The 17,990-nt window shown below is 35.9% G+C and overlaps 8 protein-coding genes across 8 annotated transcripts; 5 read left to right on the top strand and 3 right to left on the bottom strand.

Annotated features, from left to right (window-relative positions):
- Positions 1-15: 15 nt before the first annotated feature.
- TFB6 (TFIIH complex subunit TFB6) lies at positions 16-951 on the bottom strand (the record flags this gene model as incomplete). Its single annotated transcript, XM_003676602.1, has 1 exon — positions 16-951. The coding sequence occupies one exon, from the start codon at positions 949-951 to the stop codon at positions 16-18; it is 936 nt and encodes a 311-aa protein (XP_003676650.1).
- A 705-nt stretch (positions 952-1,656) lies between these two features.
- On the top strand, positions 1,657-2,781 carry NCAS0E02220 (zinc-binding alcohol dehydrogenase family protein; the record flags this gene model as incomplete). The annotated part of the gene is made up of 1 exon (XM_003676603.1): positions 1,657-2,781. One exon carries the CDS (start codon positions 1,657-1,659, stop codon positions 2,779-2,781), a length of 1,125 nt encoding a protein of 374 aa, XP_003676651.1.
- Positions 2,782-2,967: 186 nt separating this feature from the next.
- MEK1 (serine/threonine protein kinase MEK1) lies at positions 2,968-4,573 on the top strand (the record flags this gene model as incomplete). The annotated part of the gene is made up of 2 exons (XM_003676604.1): positions 2,968-3,645; positions 3,719-4,573. The coding sequence occupies 2 exons, from the start codon at positions 2,968-2,970 to the stop codon at positions 4,571-4,573; spliced, it is 1,533 nt and encodes a 510-aa protein (XP_003676652.1).
- A 138-nt stretch (positions 4,574-4,711) lies between these two features.
- Positions 4,712-6,601, top strand: MNE1 (Mne1p; the record flags this gene model as incomplete). The annotated part of the gene is made up of 1 exon (XM_003676605.1): positions 4,712-6,601. The coding sequence occupies one exon, from the start codon at positions 4,712-4,714 to the stop codon at positions 6,599-6,601; it is 1,890 nt and encodes a 629-aa protein (XP_003676653.1).
- A 34-nt stretch (positions 6,602-6,635) lies between these two features.
- On the bottom strand, positions 6,636-9,830 carry CIN1 (Cin1p; the record flags this gene model as incomplete). The annotated part of the gene is made up of 1 exon (XM_003676606.1): positions 6,636-9,830. The coding sequence occupies one exon, from the start codon at positions 9,828-9,830 to the stop codon at positions 6,636-6,638; it is 3,195 nt and encodes a 1,064-aa protein (XP_003676654.1).
- Positions 9,831-10,583: 753 nt separating this feature from the next.
- On the top strand, positions 10,584-12,365 carry PUT4 (proline permease PUT4; the record flags this gene model as incomplete). Its single annotated transcript, XM_003676607.1, has 1 exon — positions 10,584-12,365. One exon carries the CDS (start codon positions 10,584-10,586, stop codon positions 12,363-12,365), a length of 1,782 nt encoding a protein of 593 aa, XP_003676655.1.
- A 114-nt stretch (positions 12,366-12,479) lies between these two features.
- Positions 12,480-15,986, bottom strand: MIP1 (DNA-directed DNA polymerase gamma MIP1; the record flags this gene model as incomplete). The annotated part of the gene is made up of 1 exon (XM_003676608.1): positions 12,480-15,986. The coding sequence occupies one exon, from the start codon at positions 15,984-15,986 to the stop codon at positions 12,480-12,482; it is 3,507 nt and encodes a 1,168-aa protein (XP_003676656.1).
- A 598-nt stretch (positions 15,987-16,584) lies between these two features.
- On the top strand, positions 16,585-17,931 carry MRS2 (Mrs2p; the record flags this gene model as incomplete). Its single annotated transcript, XM_003676609.1, has 1 exon — positions 16,585-17,931. The coding sequence occupies one exon, from the start codon at positions 16,585-16,587 to the stop codon at positions 17,929-17,931; it is 1,347 nt and encodes a 448-aa protein (XP_003676657.1).
- Positions 17,932-17,990: the final 59 nt, after the last annotated feature.

Genomic DNA, 17,990 nt, shown 5'->3' on the forward strand with positions numbered 1-17,990 from the left:
ATTTTTTCATTCGTTTCAATTTCCGCACTTATCTAACGTCTCTTCGTATATTTTACTAACTTCATAATGGTAACCATGCACATTCTGAGATTCTAAATATATGGGGAATCTCATTCTTGTTCTTTCCGCTATTCCACATAACCTAACTGCATCTGTCCCATTCATTCTATGACCTCCAGGTATCGTCCCAGTCAATAATCTTATAAAAATTTTATCCAAGATGAAGAGAAACTTGAATATTTTCGTTACAGTATTATTTTGCTCCTTGGTTTCTAGATCTTTAATTTTAAATTTTTCAATATAATCCAGTAAGTCATCCGCTATTCTAATCAGATAGGAAGTTTGACCGAAATATGTAGATATTAGTTCCACTGAGGGTTTATAAGTGGATTCTTCAGGAGTATCCATCTTTAACAAATAGTCCGTATGTGGGTTTGAATTATCTATAGAATACCATATGAAATCGACCAAAGTTTTCAGATCCTTCAATAATGAAACCAAATCCGGATACCCATTCTGATTATTCAAACCTTGTGATTGTACAAATCTTCTTTGCACTTGCATCAACTGGTTATCACAATAAGTTATAAATTTTGATTGTTGTGACATGGAAAGTCTTCTTGGAGTCATCTTCATCATGGGCGAAGAAGTGGAAGCTGCATGCATCTTATTTAATGCCACGTTTGAGGAAAAGGGGGACCCTACGTTAATCTTGGGCATAAAATCATCCATATCGTCAAATATTTCATCATCTTCGGTAATGTTAATAGGTCTCTTGGTGATGGATCCCTGTCTTGTCTTGTTAGCATCTTCCATGCTGAGAACAATATCTGCATCCAAATCGGGATTCAAATCGAGGTCATTAATGTCATCATCGTCTAGTTCTTTTATGTCATTTAAGTCCAGTTGTTCATCGGCACTGGGGTGCAATGGTGTTAGTGGTTCTGACATTGTAATTAAGGGTGGTTTTCTTTCTTTCTTGTTCGTTCAGTTTTTGTTCAGTGTTTCTTGCGACAGTTCGTAAATTCGATGTCCAAAATATGCTGGTGTGTCTGTGGTAATAAGTATCTTTGGCAAGTGGTATCTGTTAATGCTGAGCTTGAATGTGTACAATGAAGAGAGATCTACCATAAAATCACATGAGCAAAGAGTTGTCTCTTGGAAGTTAACGCGACCCCGCTTTCTGAATAAACGGAACAATAGTACAATAGTGCGCCAACGAACAAGAGAAGTAACAGCAGCACTATATACTGTTTAGTGAGGTTAACCCAGTATAGCTTTAGCTTAAGAGGGACCCCTTGACTGTCTACGGGTTATATGTTAAAATTACGAAACGAAACGGACCACTGACCATGGGAAACCATCAAACAGACACAATAGACACACCACTCGCTCCAGAGCAAGGGTTGTCCAACGCATCCGTAATAGCAGACTTCCTTACCGTAAGAACCACTTATTCATTTATCTACTTGCTTACTTACTTCTTGTTGATAGAATCTCGAGAAATGCCTCCCGCGGATGCGGCCCGTGGATACCTTTCTATAGTCTCGGAACCATAAATAATAAGGATCGAGGAATATATATATATGTACCATTGACAGGATCCTCTTCTCAATTCTTTATTTTGGGACACTCGAGCAAACACTAGATTACCAAATGTCTCTACCAACCACAATGCAAGCAGTCGTCATCGAAGGCGATAAATCAATACTCAAGACAGGTGTGCCCCTACCACCCTTGGAAAGTGGTTCCGTTCTCGTGAAGACGAAAGCAGTTGCTGGGAACCCCACAGATTGGAAACATATAGTTTACGGTATTGGACCACAAGGTTCCATTCTTGGTTGTGACATCGCTGGTCAAATTGTGAAATTGGGACCCGATGTAGACCCCAATGAATTCCATATTGGTGATAATGTGTTTGGGTTTGTACATGGTGCTTCCATTAAACGTCCCCAAAATGGTGCCTTTGCAGAGTATGCTGTCATGGATCCAAAAGCTGCTTATAAAGCAGGAAGGGAATTGCAACATGCCGAGGGGGAAAGATTAAAAGAGGGCAAAGTGACCACTTTTGAAGCAGCAGCTAGTATTCCTGTATCTTTGACGACCGCAATGGTGGCACTGACTTTTAATTTTGGTTTGAAATTGGAATGGGAACCCAAAGTGGCCCAAAACAATTATCCTATCTTGCTTTGGGGTGGTGCCACAGGGGTGGCCCAAATGTTCATTCAAATGGCAAAGAAATTACACGGGTACTCCAAGATTATCGTTGTGGCTTCCAAAAGACATGAGGCAAAATTGAAAGAATATGGAGCTGATGATGTGTTTGATTATCATGACGTCGATGTCATTGAACAAATTAAATCCAAATATAAGGATATTCAAAGATTGGTTGATTGTGTATCCACATCAACTACCATTCAACAAACATACAGATGTGCTGCTGAGAATCTACCTGCTACTTTATTGCATTTGACCTCTTTGAGTGCAAGTGATATTGATGCAAAATATAGAAGGGACAACATTAAGATTACAAATACAATGTTATACATGGCTGAAGGTGAGGATATCCCATTTGGTAAAATTACTTTACCAGCTTGCCCTGAATACAGAGAGGCAACCATTAAAGCGATTAAATTTGTTAACCCAAAGATCCTTAATGGGGAAATTCATCATATACCAATAAAGATTTATAAAAATGGGTTAAAGGATCTGCCACAACTAACTGAAGATATTAAACATGGTGTGAATTCTGGGGAAAAACTAGTTGCAACCATTAACTAGAAGATATACATATACACATCTATATATTGAAATATATTTTATTATTACTTCACGCGAAACAACCCCTAAAGTAGAGTTGGGCGGCTAATTTCTAAATTTTCTAAGAATGATGCTTAAGAAATAACATGGGTGGCAAAATTCCAAACTACAAGTGATATAACACTTCATCAACCTACAAAATACTAGATGTCAAGACCATTAGGGTATCTAGAAGTTCTAACAAAACCTTCTAAAAACAACTTTGTCAGTTGTCCAACACTTTCAGGATTGCCTTCCAAAGAAAGAAGGAAGGATAAAGATTATTTAAAACTCGTCAAGCATTCTATCCTAAAAATTGGCAGGAGTAACAAAGAATGTGACTTTCTATTGGCTGATGATCCATCAATTTCATCCGTTCATTGTCATATATGGGGAATCCTATTCGATGATTCAAGTGTTCCAATGTGCTACATCAAGGATGTTTCTTTAAATGGAACTTTCGTGAACTCAAAGAGATTGGAAAGAGAGACAGCTTATGTTCTCAATGATAATGATCTTATTGATCTGCCAACTCTTGGGAATGCTGTATCTTTCAGATTTCTGGAATCTTTACCTGATTTGGAAGATCCAGAAGATACATCCGCCAGAAAAGAAACTCCCGATATTTATTCAACATTAAATATAAAAAAGTCCGTGGAGAATAAATGGGATATTTCACCCAGAATAATAGGAAATGGAACTTTTGGTAACGTTCTTGTTGCATTTAAGAAATCGGAAATTGTTGCAAGTGATGTCTACTCCCGACCAAATTTTGCAGTCAAAGTAATAAAGTTAAGGAAATACAAAGTCGACAAAGAGGCAAAAATATTACTAAAATTGAATCATGTACGTATTGCCTATTATTTTCCCCATTCTAGTCAGAACAAAATACTAACAATCGCTCAACCAATTAATTCAGCCCAATATAATCAAGATTCATTATACCTTTAATGATTTAATGAATAATAACTTATACATATTCCAGGACTTAATACCTGGAGGCGACTTATTCTCATATCTTGCTAAAGGTGAATGCTTAACAGCCATATCTGAGACAGAAACGCTTATCATTGTTTATCAAATTTTAAAGGCACTACATTATATTCATGGACGAGGAATTGTTCATCGTGACCTCAAGTTAGATAATATTCTCTTATGCTCCCCAGAACCATGCACAAGAATTGTTCTTGCAGATTTTGGAATTGCCAAAGATTTATCGCTTAAAAATACAAGAATGAATACAATAGTTGGCACCCCAGAGTATTGCGCTCCAGAAGTAGGGTTTAAGGCCACTAGGTCAATCATAGATCAATCCTGTTCTAGGGCTAATACAATCGATCAATCAATGAATGGTTACGATTCAAAATGTGATATTTGGTCCCTAGGTGTCATTACCCATATAATGTTGACAGGCATCTCTCCATTCTATGGAGATGGTAGTGAAAACTCAATAATTCAAAATGTCAAGAGGGGAAAATTGGATTTTTCCATGAAGCCTTGGAATAATGTTAATCATAATGCCAAACAGTTTGTGGAAAAACTCTTAGAAATTGATGCAGATAAAAGATTAGATAGTAAACAGAGCTTTCAACATCCTTGGATTTCTAGGTATCAAACTCAATTGGAAAAGATCTATCAGAAGAAAATCATGTCTACTTTGTCAGCTGCTGAAATTGAAGGAAAAGCTGATTGGAAACGAAGACTTCCCAAATGCGTATCATTATCGAATTCATCATTAATCCCCAACAATAAGAAGCAAAGGAAGAATATTTAATTAATGAATAGCCTGAAAAGAATCCAATTTTCTCGCTAAAATATTTCAAAGCTCCATAGCCGAAAAAAAAGGTTATTCGATTATTGCTATCTCATCCTCAGTACGTAACTTTAGTTTAAGACAGATGGAAGAACGGTTATGAAGTATAATGTCACTAAACGATTTTTATCGTTCAATGTTACTAAAATTATACATGATGCTTTAATGGATACGAAAGCTCATGTTAATGAAATAACAGGTCCAAAATTAAGAACAAGAAATCAGATTACTAAGGACATAACACCATGGGCCCCTCAAGATAACAAAACCATAACAGACAAGTGGTTATTTGATGCAATTCATAAACCAAAATTATATAGGGTCAATTTCGCTGGGGTTGTAACTCTAAAGGTACCTATTGTTTTGAAAAGGCTACAAAACCTCCGATCCTCTCATGATTCCAACTCGTACTTCACATTACTAAATAGATTGAAAACAACAGATATAACATGGATTTCACAAACAGGAAAAACAATTGCTGTTGCCAGGAACGATATATCCAATGAAAATTATCTGCCGATTGAGTTTTACCATGAATTATCTACAATGCTACGAAAGATATCTTTGACAACTAATGAGGACTCAATCAACAGGGATCTCCTGGCAAAGTATGTTCTCACATTACTAAAGGATTATCAAACCATCTTTCATCAAGCCGGTTCAGAAAAATTAGCCCCGAATGTCAGGTTCATCAGAAATTGCTTATTGATCATTATCAAGTCGAAATCATATATCTACTTTAATTCAGCTCTGAACCATTTGTCAGGTTTAAAAAAGCACAACCTTACATATAACTTAATGGTGCTTGAGTTTTACGTTGAAACAAAGCAATTACCTAAATTGATGAACTATTTAAGAACTGTGTTATTATGCGGGGTTGAAAAATCTGAAAAACTGAAAGAAGATGTCCATGTCTTTACGAGCTCCATTTTGAAGATTGCTACTTTTCTCATTTTGAATAATCAAGAAAAACTATGTGGCGAGTTCATACATAGTTTACAGGACAACTTTGGACTCAAAATGGATTCTCATACTCGCCATAAATTACTAGAAATTAGTAAATCATATGCCGCCCTTAATTTGGAATCATTACTACTATTTCAAGAGGGTAACAACGAATTAGCAGCTTTAGTAAAGCTCAAAAGCTTATCAAATGGGAGGGAGATATCACCTATACTGGACACGTTGGAATCATTTACTCAAAAAGAGAACATTGAAGAGAATGAATTGTTATTTCTCCAAAATATATTCCCGCCGAGGTCGGTTACTTTAGAGAGTTGGTACACCTATCTGGATCAAATGGACCCCATGGTAAATGGAGCTTCAGATGATATTAAATCAATTATATTTAATTCAGTTTTACGATATTTGTCTGGTACTAGAAATTTGGGATTCATCTTGCTAATCTTGGAACATATTGTCTTTAAGCTAGGCCACACCGACCTTTTTACAAGCAAATCATCATGTTCAATCTTCCATTCATTGATTAAAGCCATAAGAAGCAATGAATCGTCGAATATAACAATGTTTTATCTCTTTACGTGGTTAGACAAAAATGAAAATTTTGCATTTAATGTTAAGGACATCCAGTTTGCAATTGAAAATGCGCAATGCGTGGATTTAGAACCTGACTCCTTCAGATTTTATCTCCTAAAATGTTATTTAATGAATGGGAAGGTTGAAACGATAAAGCTACTTAGTGCAATGAGTAACGACAGAAAGGGAATTAGCAATAATGAAGCAAGAGAACTGATTGATAACATGCTAGCATGGCTTAGTCTAAATAATAGTGACAAAACTAAGGAGGGACTAGAAAGTATTTTAGGAAGCAATACGGAAGAAATAGAGCAACTTTCTATTGACCGCCTGATAGATACCTGTCAACTGAGTCATCCTAGGATGCGAGCAATGAATTCACGAAGCCAAAACTATCAATTTGGTGTTGATTATCAATACTATCAAAGTTTAAAGGCAATCCTAAATGACTAAGAGATTGAAAAAATATGCATATCTATTTAAAAGTCTATAAAATTATATTCGTTAATGATAAATTCTTAAGTGTCTCAATATTTCTTGAGGCATCTTTCAAATTGGTTAATTGTGTAGTTCCGTCAAACTCGAGTAAGATTTGTACCAGAGATTCCATCAACGTCCTCATGATAACAGATACAGATGTCATCGAGGAGGTAGCGCATTCTCTCTGGATTAATACTAGCATTCTTTCAAGAACAGTATTAATGAAAACGTTCGTTTGCTCCTTTGCCGAGTTTGGATCCTGTGAGTAAAGAACACATAAATGTGGTAAGAGTTTGATTATTCCCACCCTTAATAAAGTCTGCTTCTTTTCCACAAGGTATAAATTATAAAGTTTGGCATAAACTCCCTTAATGTTAAACCCACCTGGTATCTTGATGTTTGATTCTAATAGTCTTTCCCAAAACTTCCATGCAGTAATGGTGAATTTCATTAAGTCCCAATTAGACGTAGAAATGGATTTATTATTTGCCATGGACGCCTTCAACTGAGTTGCCGTTGGAATAATCCTAACCAATTCATTAGCGAGTTCCAATTGCTCTTTAGGAGAGGAAAGATCATGGTAATAAAAGTTTAAGAATTGATCTAAATATGTTGTGATTTCTAAATCTGATGAGTATAGTGCACCTGCAGTCATGATAAATCCTTTCCAAAATTCTGATTTCCACGGAGATTCCATTAAATTCAATTTATAGAAGGTTAACCTGTCATTAATATTTTCAGAATTGTATATTCTGGATACAGTGCTGAATGCTATGGCCTTTAATCCAGATGCTGGTTCCATTGATATGCGTACTAAGGATGGAATAATGATGGATGATGGATGTTCAGTGTGGTTAAAATTGAACGTTTCATAATGGTTAGCTATTAGACTACAGGAACTTGTTCTCACTAATCTTCCAATATCACCTTGTTCTGTAATTGTATAATCATTTAGGAAACTTGGTAGAATTTTTTCTAGGAATGGGATGATTAATTCCTTATTATAATTGGATGATGCCATTTTCTCATTTAAAGAATCGATTATTCTAGATTTAGACTGACAATTCAATTTGCCAAGATTTGTTTCCATCAAGTCAATAAATTTGAGTGGTTCCATATATGGAAGGGATGAACAAGCTAAGGAGTTGTTTGATGATATTAGATTTTCCAAATTCACCCAAAATTCATTATCGATGGCGATCTTATCATGCGATAGGATGGAAATGATCTTTTTGATTAATTGATCGAATATTTCAAAATTGGATGAGTGAGGGTCGGTAGGTAAAGATTTTATGATTTGAATTAACAATTTCGATTCCTTGTGAGTGAAATTGAAACTTCCATGCGTTAGTAGGGTGATAAAATATTTTAATATTGTTAAAAATTGGAATTGTCTTGTTGGAGTCATTGTTACATGTAATGAGGAATTCAAGTTGAACAATATTTCCTTCATCTTTGTCATTCTTGAGCAAAGTTCGTCATTTATGGGTAATATATCACTAGATGGGGGTGTCAGTTCCGTAATAAGGTAAGATAATCTTGTTATCTTTGATGTAGACGATGACATTAATGATGAGTCTATTAGTGTTGATAATGTTTTTTGAAATTGCACTTCTATCAATACTTGGGAATTAAATTTGAAAAGTTGTACAAATGCATCTGCGGTCAATTTAACCATATTTAAATCCAAATTTTCCATGAGATTAAATCTAAATAACCAGTTAATTATATGATTCCAAAAAATGGGGTATTGTGAAGCAAATAATTGATACAATTTAATAATGGTTTCATGGTATGATACTTTCAAGTCATTGATTGGTAACTCAATAAACTTCATGATAGTGTTTTGATCTAAAATTAAAGTACCATATCTCCCTAATAATTCCTGTAATGCGGCATTGGAAGCCTTTCTAACGAGAAAATCAGGATCAAATAATGAACAAGCTATTGCGTTTTTGAACGTTTCGTGTATGATTTCCTTGGGAATTTGTTTACATCTGACCAATGACCAAATGATAAAACTTGATGCGTCTTTGATTTGGGAACCCTTTATAACGGTCAATCTTCTTTGTTGGAAATATAATGTTATAGGTAATATTTCAGTAGTTATTGTTTGTAATAAAGTTGGCGTTTGCTTTGTGATGAATTTGATAGCTTCTGCAATGATTAATAGATGAGTATGTAAATAGTCAATATCTTTCAAATCATGAGACTTGTTATCATTTAGAATGGATATGGTATTGTCAATTATTTCATGAGTTAGATCCATTGCCATTTCCAATTCATTAAATTGTGATGATGCTAAGATGGTTATAATTTTATTAAATGAATGAGCCATATTAAATCTTAAATCGACTGATGATAATGAAAGATTAGATAAGAACCATGATATTATTGATTCTAATATATCCCAGTTATCTATGGATGCATTTAATAAGAATAAATTCGGTAATATTTTGATAATTATGGGAATATTTATACTTGTCGATGATGATGAATCATGGTTGATGATTTCATTGGTTAATTTTGATAATTGATCTTTATCAATGTATTGTATTATTGATGACTGTGAAGCTATTGTTCTTGTAAAATTTTTCAAGAAATAATTCCAAGTTAATAGATCAATCTGTTGATCCCGTTCCTTTTCAATAAACAATTCTTTATTCTTGAATAACAATTGAGAATGTATTTGACAAACTATAGTATCAAGTAGTTTAAATTTCTTAAACTGACTAACCAGTGGGAAAATATCCGTATCGACGGTTTTGAAATCAAATGGTGATTTCAGTATATTGTTCAGCCAGGCTAACAAGAGATAATTCAAGTACCATATCCTGTTATCATTCTTGCGATTTTCAATGGTAACGTTATCTTGTAGTAATTTTAAGATGGTTGAGATAAGGAACACATTTGTCTTTAAATGTAACGATACCGTCGACAGTTTTGTTATCTTTGCCAAGTGATAAAAAATTTCAGCTTTACGTAATTGCGAATGGAAACGATCTTGTGAATCATCATCGAAGAAAAAATCATCCAGCAGTGCGGAGGTTAATTTGGGTAAATGTTTCTCTATTACAATTGGATCGTCCTGAAATTTGTCGATGGCCCGTATAATAAATTGCCCATCCGGATCTAGATCCTCCTGGAGCTCATTCAGAGATCTAATGGCCTTCTCAATGCCAGACACAGTGTAGTTCTCCATTGGTGCCACTATTATTCCATAATGTCAGCAAACCCTTATTTATTTTGCCAGAGATGGTATAGATATCTCCCCAACGCAAAGTAGTAATAACCCATCTGGATTTCTCATAACCCATCTGCCGTGCCACGTGACACCCAGCCACCGCGCCACAGCATTCCGAAAACTCGGAGAAGCCACGGCTGAAGGGGTCAGCCTCTCTTCCCGGCCCAGAACCCCGCCCGCGTTTCTGTGGGGTTTGGGCCGGCACAAACGCCGTGAGTCGTGGGCGACGGGGTCATTAAGTACGTCACTGTAAGCGTTGAGATCTGGTTCACTCCACTACGTAATGACTCCTCTGCGACAGATAAAAAAAATACTGGAAAAACAGTTTGCGTACTACGAGAACTACATGGGGCATTTTTCATCGTTGGTCGACCAACAAGATAATAATGCCGAATGGAGGGAACAACTCCTCCTCCAATACGTAATGCTGGGAAGTAGTCTCATTTTAACCTTCCTTTGACACACAAGTGAGGTCCGGTTTAATGGGGTTCTTATCTGGGAAATCGTATATATAGCGTACGTAACTCTGCTTATCCTTTATCTTATCGTTATCAATTCCCTCTTGTATTTACAATATACTCTAACTAGATAAAATAGAATAGAAAAAAGTCAGCATCTTTGTTTTGGTATTAAAATATATGCTGCAGCACTGATAAAAAAAAGTATTTTTCACAACCACTTACTTAGCATACATTATCATTACTATACATCATGTCGTCCTCTCCAGATTCCACGGAATTACCAACTGGTACGTGGGATAAAGCGGATAAATCAGATCCAATCATCTCAGAAGTGGATATCGAGGCAAACACAATAACAGAACAATTAACAAAGGACAAACATAAGGAAACAATAGATTATTCAGAAACTTCTTCCCTTGATGAAGAAAAGCAACAACAACCGGAGGAAAATGGGAAATTGAAACAAGGTTTGAAATCTCGTCATGTTCAATTAATTGCATTAGGTGGGACCATCGGTACAGGTTTATTAGTCGGTTCCTCTCAAACTCTAGCAACATGTGGTCCAGCTGGTCTGTTCACATCATACCTTATCATCTGTACATTTATCTATCCCATTATGAATGCATTTGGTGAAATGGTTTGTTATTTACCCGGGAATGGTTCAGATTCTGCAGGTTCTTCCGCATATTTGGTTGAAAAATATGTGGATAGATCTCTAGGTTTCGCATCAAGTTGGAATTATTACTATTGTTTCGTCATCCTAGTCGCTACAGAATGTACCGCGGCTGCAGGGGTGGTGGAATATTGGGCCTGGGCTTTAAAAGTACCTAAGGGTGCTTGGATTACAATTTTCTTATTTTGCGTCGTCGCTTTGAATATGTTACCTGTAAATTTTTATGGTGAATCTGAATTTTGGTTCGCTTCCATTAAGATCCTTTGTATATTGGGTCTAATCATTTTATCATTCATCTTATTTTGGGGTGGTGGACCTTCTCATGATAGATTAGGTTTCCGTTATTGGCAAAGACCAGGTGCATTTGCTGATCATATTACGGATGGTACCGGTGGGAACTTCCTTGATGTTTACACTGGTGTCATTAAAGGTGGGTTCGCATTTGTCTTGGGTCCAGAATTAGTATCATTGACCAGTTCAGAATGTCATGATCAAAGAAGAAATATCGCAAAGGCATCAAGAAGATTCGTTTGGAGATTGATGATTTTTTACGTCCTAGGTTCATTATCCATTAGTGTCATCGTCGCATATAATGATCCTAATTTACAAAATGCCTTAGCACAAAGTAAACCGGGTGCTGGTTCATCCCCCTTTGTCATTGGTATTCAAAATGCAGGAATCAAAGTCTTACCTCACATCATTAACGTTTGTATCATGACTAGTGCATGGTCCGCAGGTAACGCTTACATGTTTGCAAGTTCAAGATCTTTGTTAACTATGGCTTCTCATGGTCATGCTCCAAAATTCTTTTCCAAAATTAATAGATTCGGTGTTCCATACGTGGCAGTTGGCTTTTCCTTCTTATTTTGTTGTTTAGCCTACTTAAACGTCTCCTCATCGACAGCAAACGTTTTCAATTGGTTTTCAAACATTAGTACTATTTCAGGGTTCATTGGTTGGATTTGTGCATGTGTCGCATACATTAGATTCCGTAAGGCGATCATATTTAATGACTTATATGATAGATTACCATACAAGGGTTTTGCTCAAAAATACTTAATATGGTACTCTTTATTCATGGTCTCTTTAATCACTTTAACCAATGGGTACCAAATTTTCATTCCAAGATTTTGGGATTATAAGGATTTCATTGCCGCTTATATTACATTGCCCGTCTTTATTGTCCTTTGGATCGGTCATAAATTAGTAACAAGATCTTGGAGACAATGGTATATACCTGTAGATAAAATTGATGTTTTCACCGGGTTGGAAGAAATTGAAGAATTAACAAACGAATTGGACGAAAAAAGAGTCCCACCAAACAATGCATGGGATAAATTTTTGGATGCATTATTGTAACACAAATTTTTTTTTTTTTTTCAGTTATGAACACTTCTATTAAATAATATTCTTTTGTTTTTAATGCAGAAATCTAATGTCTATTTACAAAAATCAATATATGAACCTTTTCTTTTACTTAGCTACTACTGCAGGTCTTTCAGATGCAATCGCATGCAATATGGAATAATTTTCTGTGTCTAGTTCATTTTCAGGTAAGATATCACCATGGTCAGATGATTCAACCTCAATTAAATCTTGCAAAAATGAATTTTCCATAATACTCTTCTTCCTCCTCTTACCCATCTTCACATCCTTTAAATAATCTAAAAGTCCATACTCAGACGTATAACCATGCTTATAGAAATCATTACTAGTCTTCAATCGAATATATTCTGTCTCTAACCCATCCACCTTCCATTTACTATCTTGCACTTGCATCCGTAGGAAATACTGCCAGAAATCCTTCGTGTACGCTCGGTTATATTGAGAAAACACAGGTTCACGATACTTATATGGTAATGATGATACATCGACGGTATCGATAGCATCACTACTTTCCAATCGAGAACCTTCCATTGACAACAACTTATTAATATCCAAATTTTCACCGTGTGGTATGGCAACTTTATTTGATAATGTAATACAATCCATATTAACCTCCTTCCTCATAACATGGTCGATGTCAACAGCAGAGAAAAATGCACAATTTTGTGGTAAATCATCAATACCCATTTGTTCACAAAAGATGGCTCTCGTCCAAATGTTGCTGATTTGTAATGCCATGGCAACTTTATATTTATCCTTCTCAGAACTTAAATACCTGATTTCATCATGGATCGAAATTGTTAGACGGGCATCGAGTCCATACTTCAAGATAAGATAATTCATCGAACAACAAAGTAGGTGCAAATAATCTACACCAGATGATTGAATGGCCCAATTGATTCTTGATGGCAAAAAGGAATTCGCCCTCAAATTACGTTTCATTAAGGAAAAAGTGATCCCACAACCAAGAACGGGGGTCTTTGGTTCATCTTGCTCTGCAATACTCTCCAATTTATTAAATAAAATGGATTCTGAACCACCATACCAAAATTTCTTAAAGATTCTTGACCTTTTGGTCTTACCTTTAGTATTTTCATATAATTTGATGGCTGTCTTCTTGGCTTCATCATCTGATAATGATGGATTGAACCTCTTAAGTAAAGTACCTGCAAATTTCACACCGGCACCATAAATTCTACCATAGTTAAATATCTTAGCTTCATTACGAGAACAACCCAAGATTTCCGCAGTCTTTGTATGTAAATCAGTTCCCTCATTCTTCGTACCTTCCAAACACATCCACCCAATGGCTGTACCACCATGAATGTTGAAAACAGAATCGCCAACTAATGATGCAATCCATAATTCTTCACTATCCACATCAGCCCCCACGAAACAATATCCCTTTGGGGCTTTAACCTGAGCTTTCAATTCGGAACCGATTCTATTCGCCTTGGCATTGGAAGCTGTTAACCATGTATTTTCCACAGCTCTTCTAGTAACAGTCCCCATAGGAATTACAGTGGGGAGAATAATACCTAATTCTTCCTTCTCGCCAGGTGTGCCAATAACTTTATTAGACAATGGATTAAACTCTTTATTAAAGTCTTTGCCGCTAACCACAAACTGCGACATTATCCTTTCTCTTGCAGCCATCCAATATGACCCTGAAGAATTCATATTTAGGGCCTGATGGGCTAATTCTGAATCAGATGTCAATACGTTTTTCTCAAAATAATGAATGTATGGTTTACTTAATAATGTGGTACAATTAAAAGTTGGACCATTTGGATGGGGCACTTTTAGCAAAATTTGATCACTGTCTCCATTATCATCAATTGAATGGGATAGTTCTCGATATTGGGAAATTGAATCCTCATCCGCAACAACATAGTTTTTCTTCTGAAACATTTCAAACTCATCTTTATGAATGGGGAAACACCATCCTGATTCCTTAGTAAAGAACACTGGATGGCCCTCCCATGATAATTTGAAAAATATTGGGATTATTCTTGACTTAATCGTAATTTGAGGTTGCTGAGAAGTCTTACTAGGGAATAATGACCTATACCATTCAGGATAACCTGGAAGTTTTTGTCCCTTCACGGGGACTCCCTTTTTAGTGAGTCTTAATGGCTTAATGGTCCAATCTAACTGTCTCAACCATGGGTCATCCTTAATTTGATCGAGTTTTACTGGGTCATCTTTGATCTTAACAAGTTCTTCAATAATTAAAATTATTTTTCTTTCAATTTCTAATTTGGATTCTTGGTATAACTTTTCTGACCTATTAATATAATCATCCCATTCTGCTCGTCTTGTTGGTAAGATAAAGCTACTCAAAGTCTTCAAGGCCCCAAAAGATACTGGATGTGGACATTTCTTTAGGAAACGTGGAAGAACTTTATCAAAAACGTGACTAGTTGCTTCCACATCAGTGGCACAATAAGTGACTAATTTTTGAAAGTTATCGATAACAACTTGTTTGTCCAACGATGCAAAAAAGTCTCTAGGCTCTTTGTCCATCTTGATACCACAATGAAATAACGCTACATCGCTTAATGAATTCATTGTAGATATATTTAGCCAAGGATCCTCCTCCTCCTCTAGAGTATTTAATGTAGTAGTGGAAATACCATTTATACCATCCTCTTCAGATTCTGTCTCCTGTTGCAATTGTTCTTCTTCCTTTTCCTTTCTTCTTTTTTTCATTTGCATAAATAATGGTCTCTGTCTTGAACATAAACCAGATGAAGCAACATGTAATGATTGTGTATCTAAAAAAAAGAATTTCGAATGGTTGAAATTATATTCCTCTTGTACTCTAGCTCTATCATATCCAACGTTATGACCAATGATTAGTTTTTCAACTTTTGTGTTCTCACCCAAAGGTATCAGATGTTTAAACGAGCTGTTATTACCTTCATCACATATAAATGGTGAACACCATGCGTACCATGCTTTATCAGATAAAGCTGTAGCCAACGTGGGATACGGTGAGATTTTATATAATGTCTCCACATCAAACACTAGGGTATTTTCTTCAGGGAATGGGACAGCCACAGGTGCCTTTCCAGGTTCATATTTCATCCACCCGGCCGTTCGTATCCATTTATTAGGCTTTGGTAAAACTGTAGTAAACTTATTAACTGCCATAGTCTTATATGGTTCAGATGCAAAATGACCCAATTTTTGAAAATGCTCATCTAGCGAATTTCCCTGCAACTTGGGTAGTTCAAAGGAAATAGGTTCTGAAATGGCAGTTTTCTTACCCAATAACCCATGTGACTTTAATAATTGCTTGGATAGGTCGATTAAATGTGTTCTCTCCTCGGGGGTCATGGCATCTTCTTTAAAACTGTGTTTCTTATTTCCAAATAATTGGGAATGCAGAGATTGACTAAGATGTTGAATTCCAACAGGATTAATTCTGGGAGCCTCCTTGAAGTCGTATTTGGAAGTATCTGTAGTGGCATACTGTCGTATGGTTGTCTTCCTGAGTCGACATCGCCGGTATATCACTGAAGCATGCGGAAATCGGGTACAATTCAATTGAATTGAGAGACGCCGGAGTTCCTTAGTGGACATGGCCATATAGTAGGTTGGCCTCTTTCTTTATTGTGCTGCAACTTTTTAAGAATGGTTCTTTGAGATGAGCTTTCAAGATTGTTCTTCTGAAATTTCTAAGTTTTATAATTCGCGTGTCGCAAATTATGATCAATCACAATTTATAACCTGGACCAGAAGGAAACAGAGTGGGCTTAAGTTGTCGTTTTTTAGACTCTAGTGATATTCTTTCACCATTGCAAAAACGGTCTTTTTTAAATCCTTTAACTTTTGTCTTGTGGAACAAGAGATCAGCATTTTCTTGCCAAAACATAGTCCCAAAAAACAACATTTCAGTAACCAACGAAGGTTTATTCAAGTAACCGTGACCAACTCTTGAGGTGTTCACTTACTCTCTTTTTCTTTGGACTGCAAATGGAAATGCTTACTCATTTAACTTAACTTTTCGGCGATGTCAAGAACCTGAAAAAAATATCATTTTGAGAAATCTCTCTCTGGCTGAAGAGCATACAAGCTAAACTGCCACCAAAAAGAGAGCTACACATCAGTATTTCAAACATATAGACCCAACCCTGACCGTCTTGTATTACACCCTAACCTTTGATTCTTTTTTGGCTATCCAACAATGCTAAAAACTGATATGTTCCGATATCTTCGCCAAGGGAATCAATATTTCAGGGCCTTGTCGAGAATAACTATACCGTTCAAGAGATTCCAAAGTTCTATTTCCTTGGACCCACTCCCGCAAGCACCATTAATTCAGAGACAATTGCTGTCGTTAAAACCTATCAAACCTAACGATTCCTTCGTTTCATGCACAGTGTTTAATGGAAAGGGAGATGTTATTGCAGTCTCTCAAAAGTTTCAAAAATGGGCATTCCTAAGAGATCATAAACTATACCCAAGAGATCTTAGAAAAATTGACACCACACAAGTGGATATTATTCCTAGTATTGTCGTGAAACCAAATTGCATTGTTGTTAACATGTTACATATTAAAGCATTGATTGAGAAGAATAAAATTTTCGTGTTCGATACCACCAACCCTTCTGCCGCTGTAAAATTGGGGGTATTAATGTATGATTTGGAGTCTAAATTATCTGCAGCAACTGGTACCATGGGTACCCAATTTTATGAACATCGGGCTTTAGAAAGTATGTTGATCAATGTGATGAGCTCGTTGGAAGCAGAATTCAAATTGCATTATACTATCTGTAGCCAGATATTATCAGAATTGGAGAATGAAGTTAACCGAGATAAATTAAGAGAATTATTAATTAAATCTAAAAACTTATCTTTATTTTATCAAAAATCGTTACTTATTAGAGAAGTCCTAGATGAGTTATTGGAAACTGACGATGACCTTGCTGCGATGTATCTAACGGTAAAAAAGACCGAAAAGGATGATTTTGCTGAATTAGAAATGCTTTTGGAGACATATTATACTCAATGTGATGAATTCGTGCAGCAGGCTGCATCCTTAATACAAGATATTAAGTCTACCGAAGAAATCGTGAACATTATATTGGATGCTAATAGAAACTCTTTGATGCTTTTAGAATTGAAAATAACTGTTTATACTTTAGGATTCACGGTAGCAACGTTATTACCAGCATTCTACGGGATGAATTTGAAAAACTTCATCGAAGATTCTTACTGGGGATTTGGGTTTGTCGTTGTATTCTCAGCAATAGCTGCATTCATGGTAACTGGGGCTAATTTTAGAGCAATGAGATCTGTCACGAAATTAACCATGTTACATGACCAGCCTAAGATGATCCCACCACCAGCAAAGCAAATGATAGATCCAACACTAAGAGATAATACCGCAAAAACTTCAAAGATATGGCAACGATCTAAAAAAAGATTAAAATATATTTGGCTTGGTGAAAACGCTAACAGGACTGCCATTTGGACAAAAGAAGACAGAGATTTGGTGTGGAAGTGGCTGATAGACGATAAGAAGGACTAGTTGGATGCCATTATTTGAATATCCCTGTAAATAAATAAATAAATAAATAATAATTGATA

This window comes from Naumovozyma castellii, chromosome 5 (genome assembly GCF_000237345.1).
Source record: "Naumovozyma castellii chromosome 5, complete genome".
NCBI classification, from domain to species: Eukaryota; Fungi; Ascomycota; class Saccharomycetes; order Saccharomycetales; family Saccharomycetaceae; genus Naumovozyma; species Naumovozyma castellii.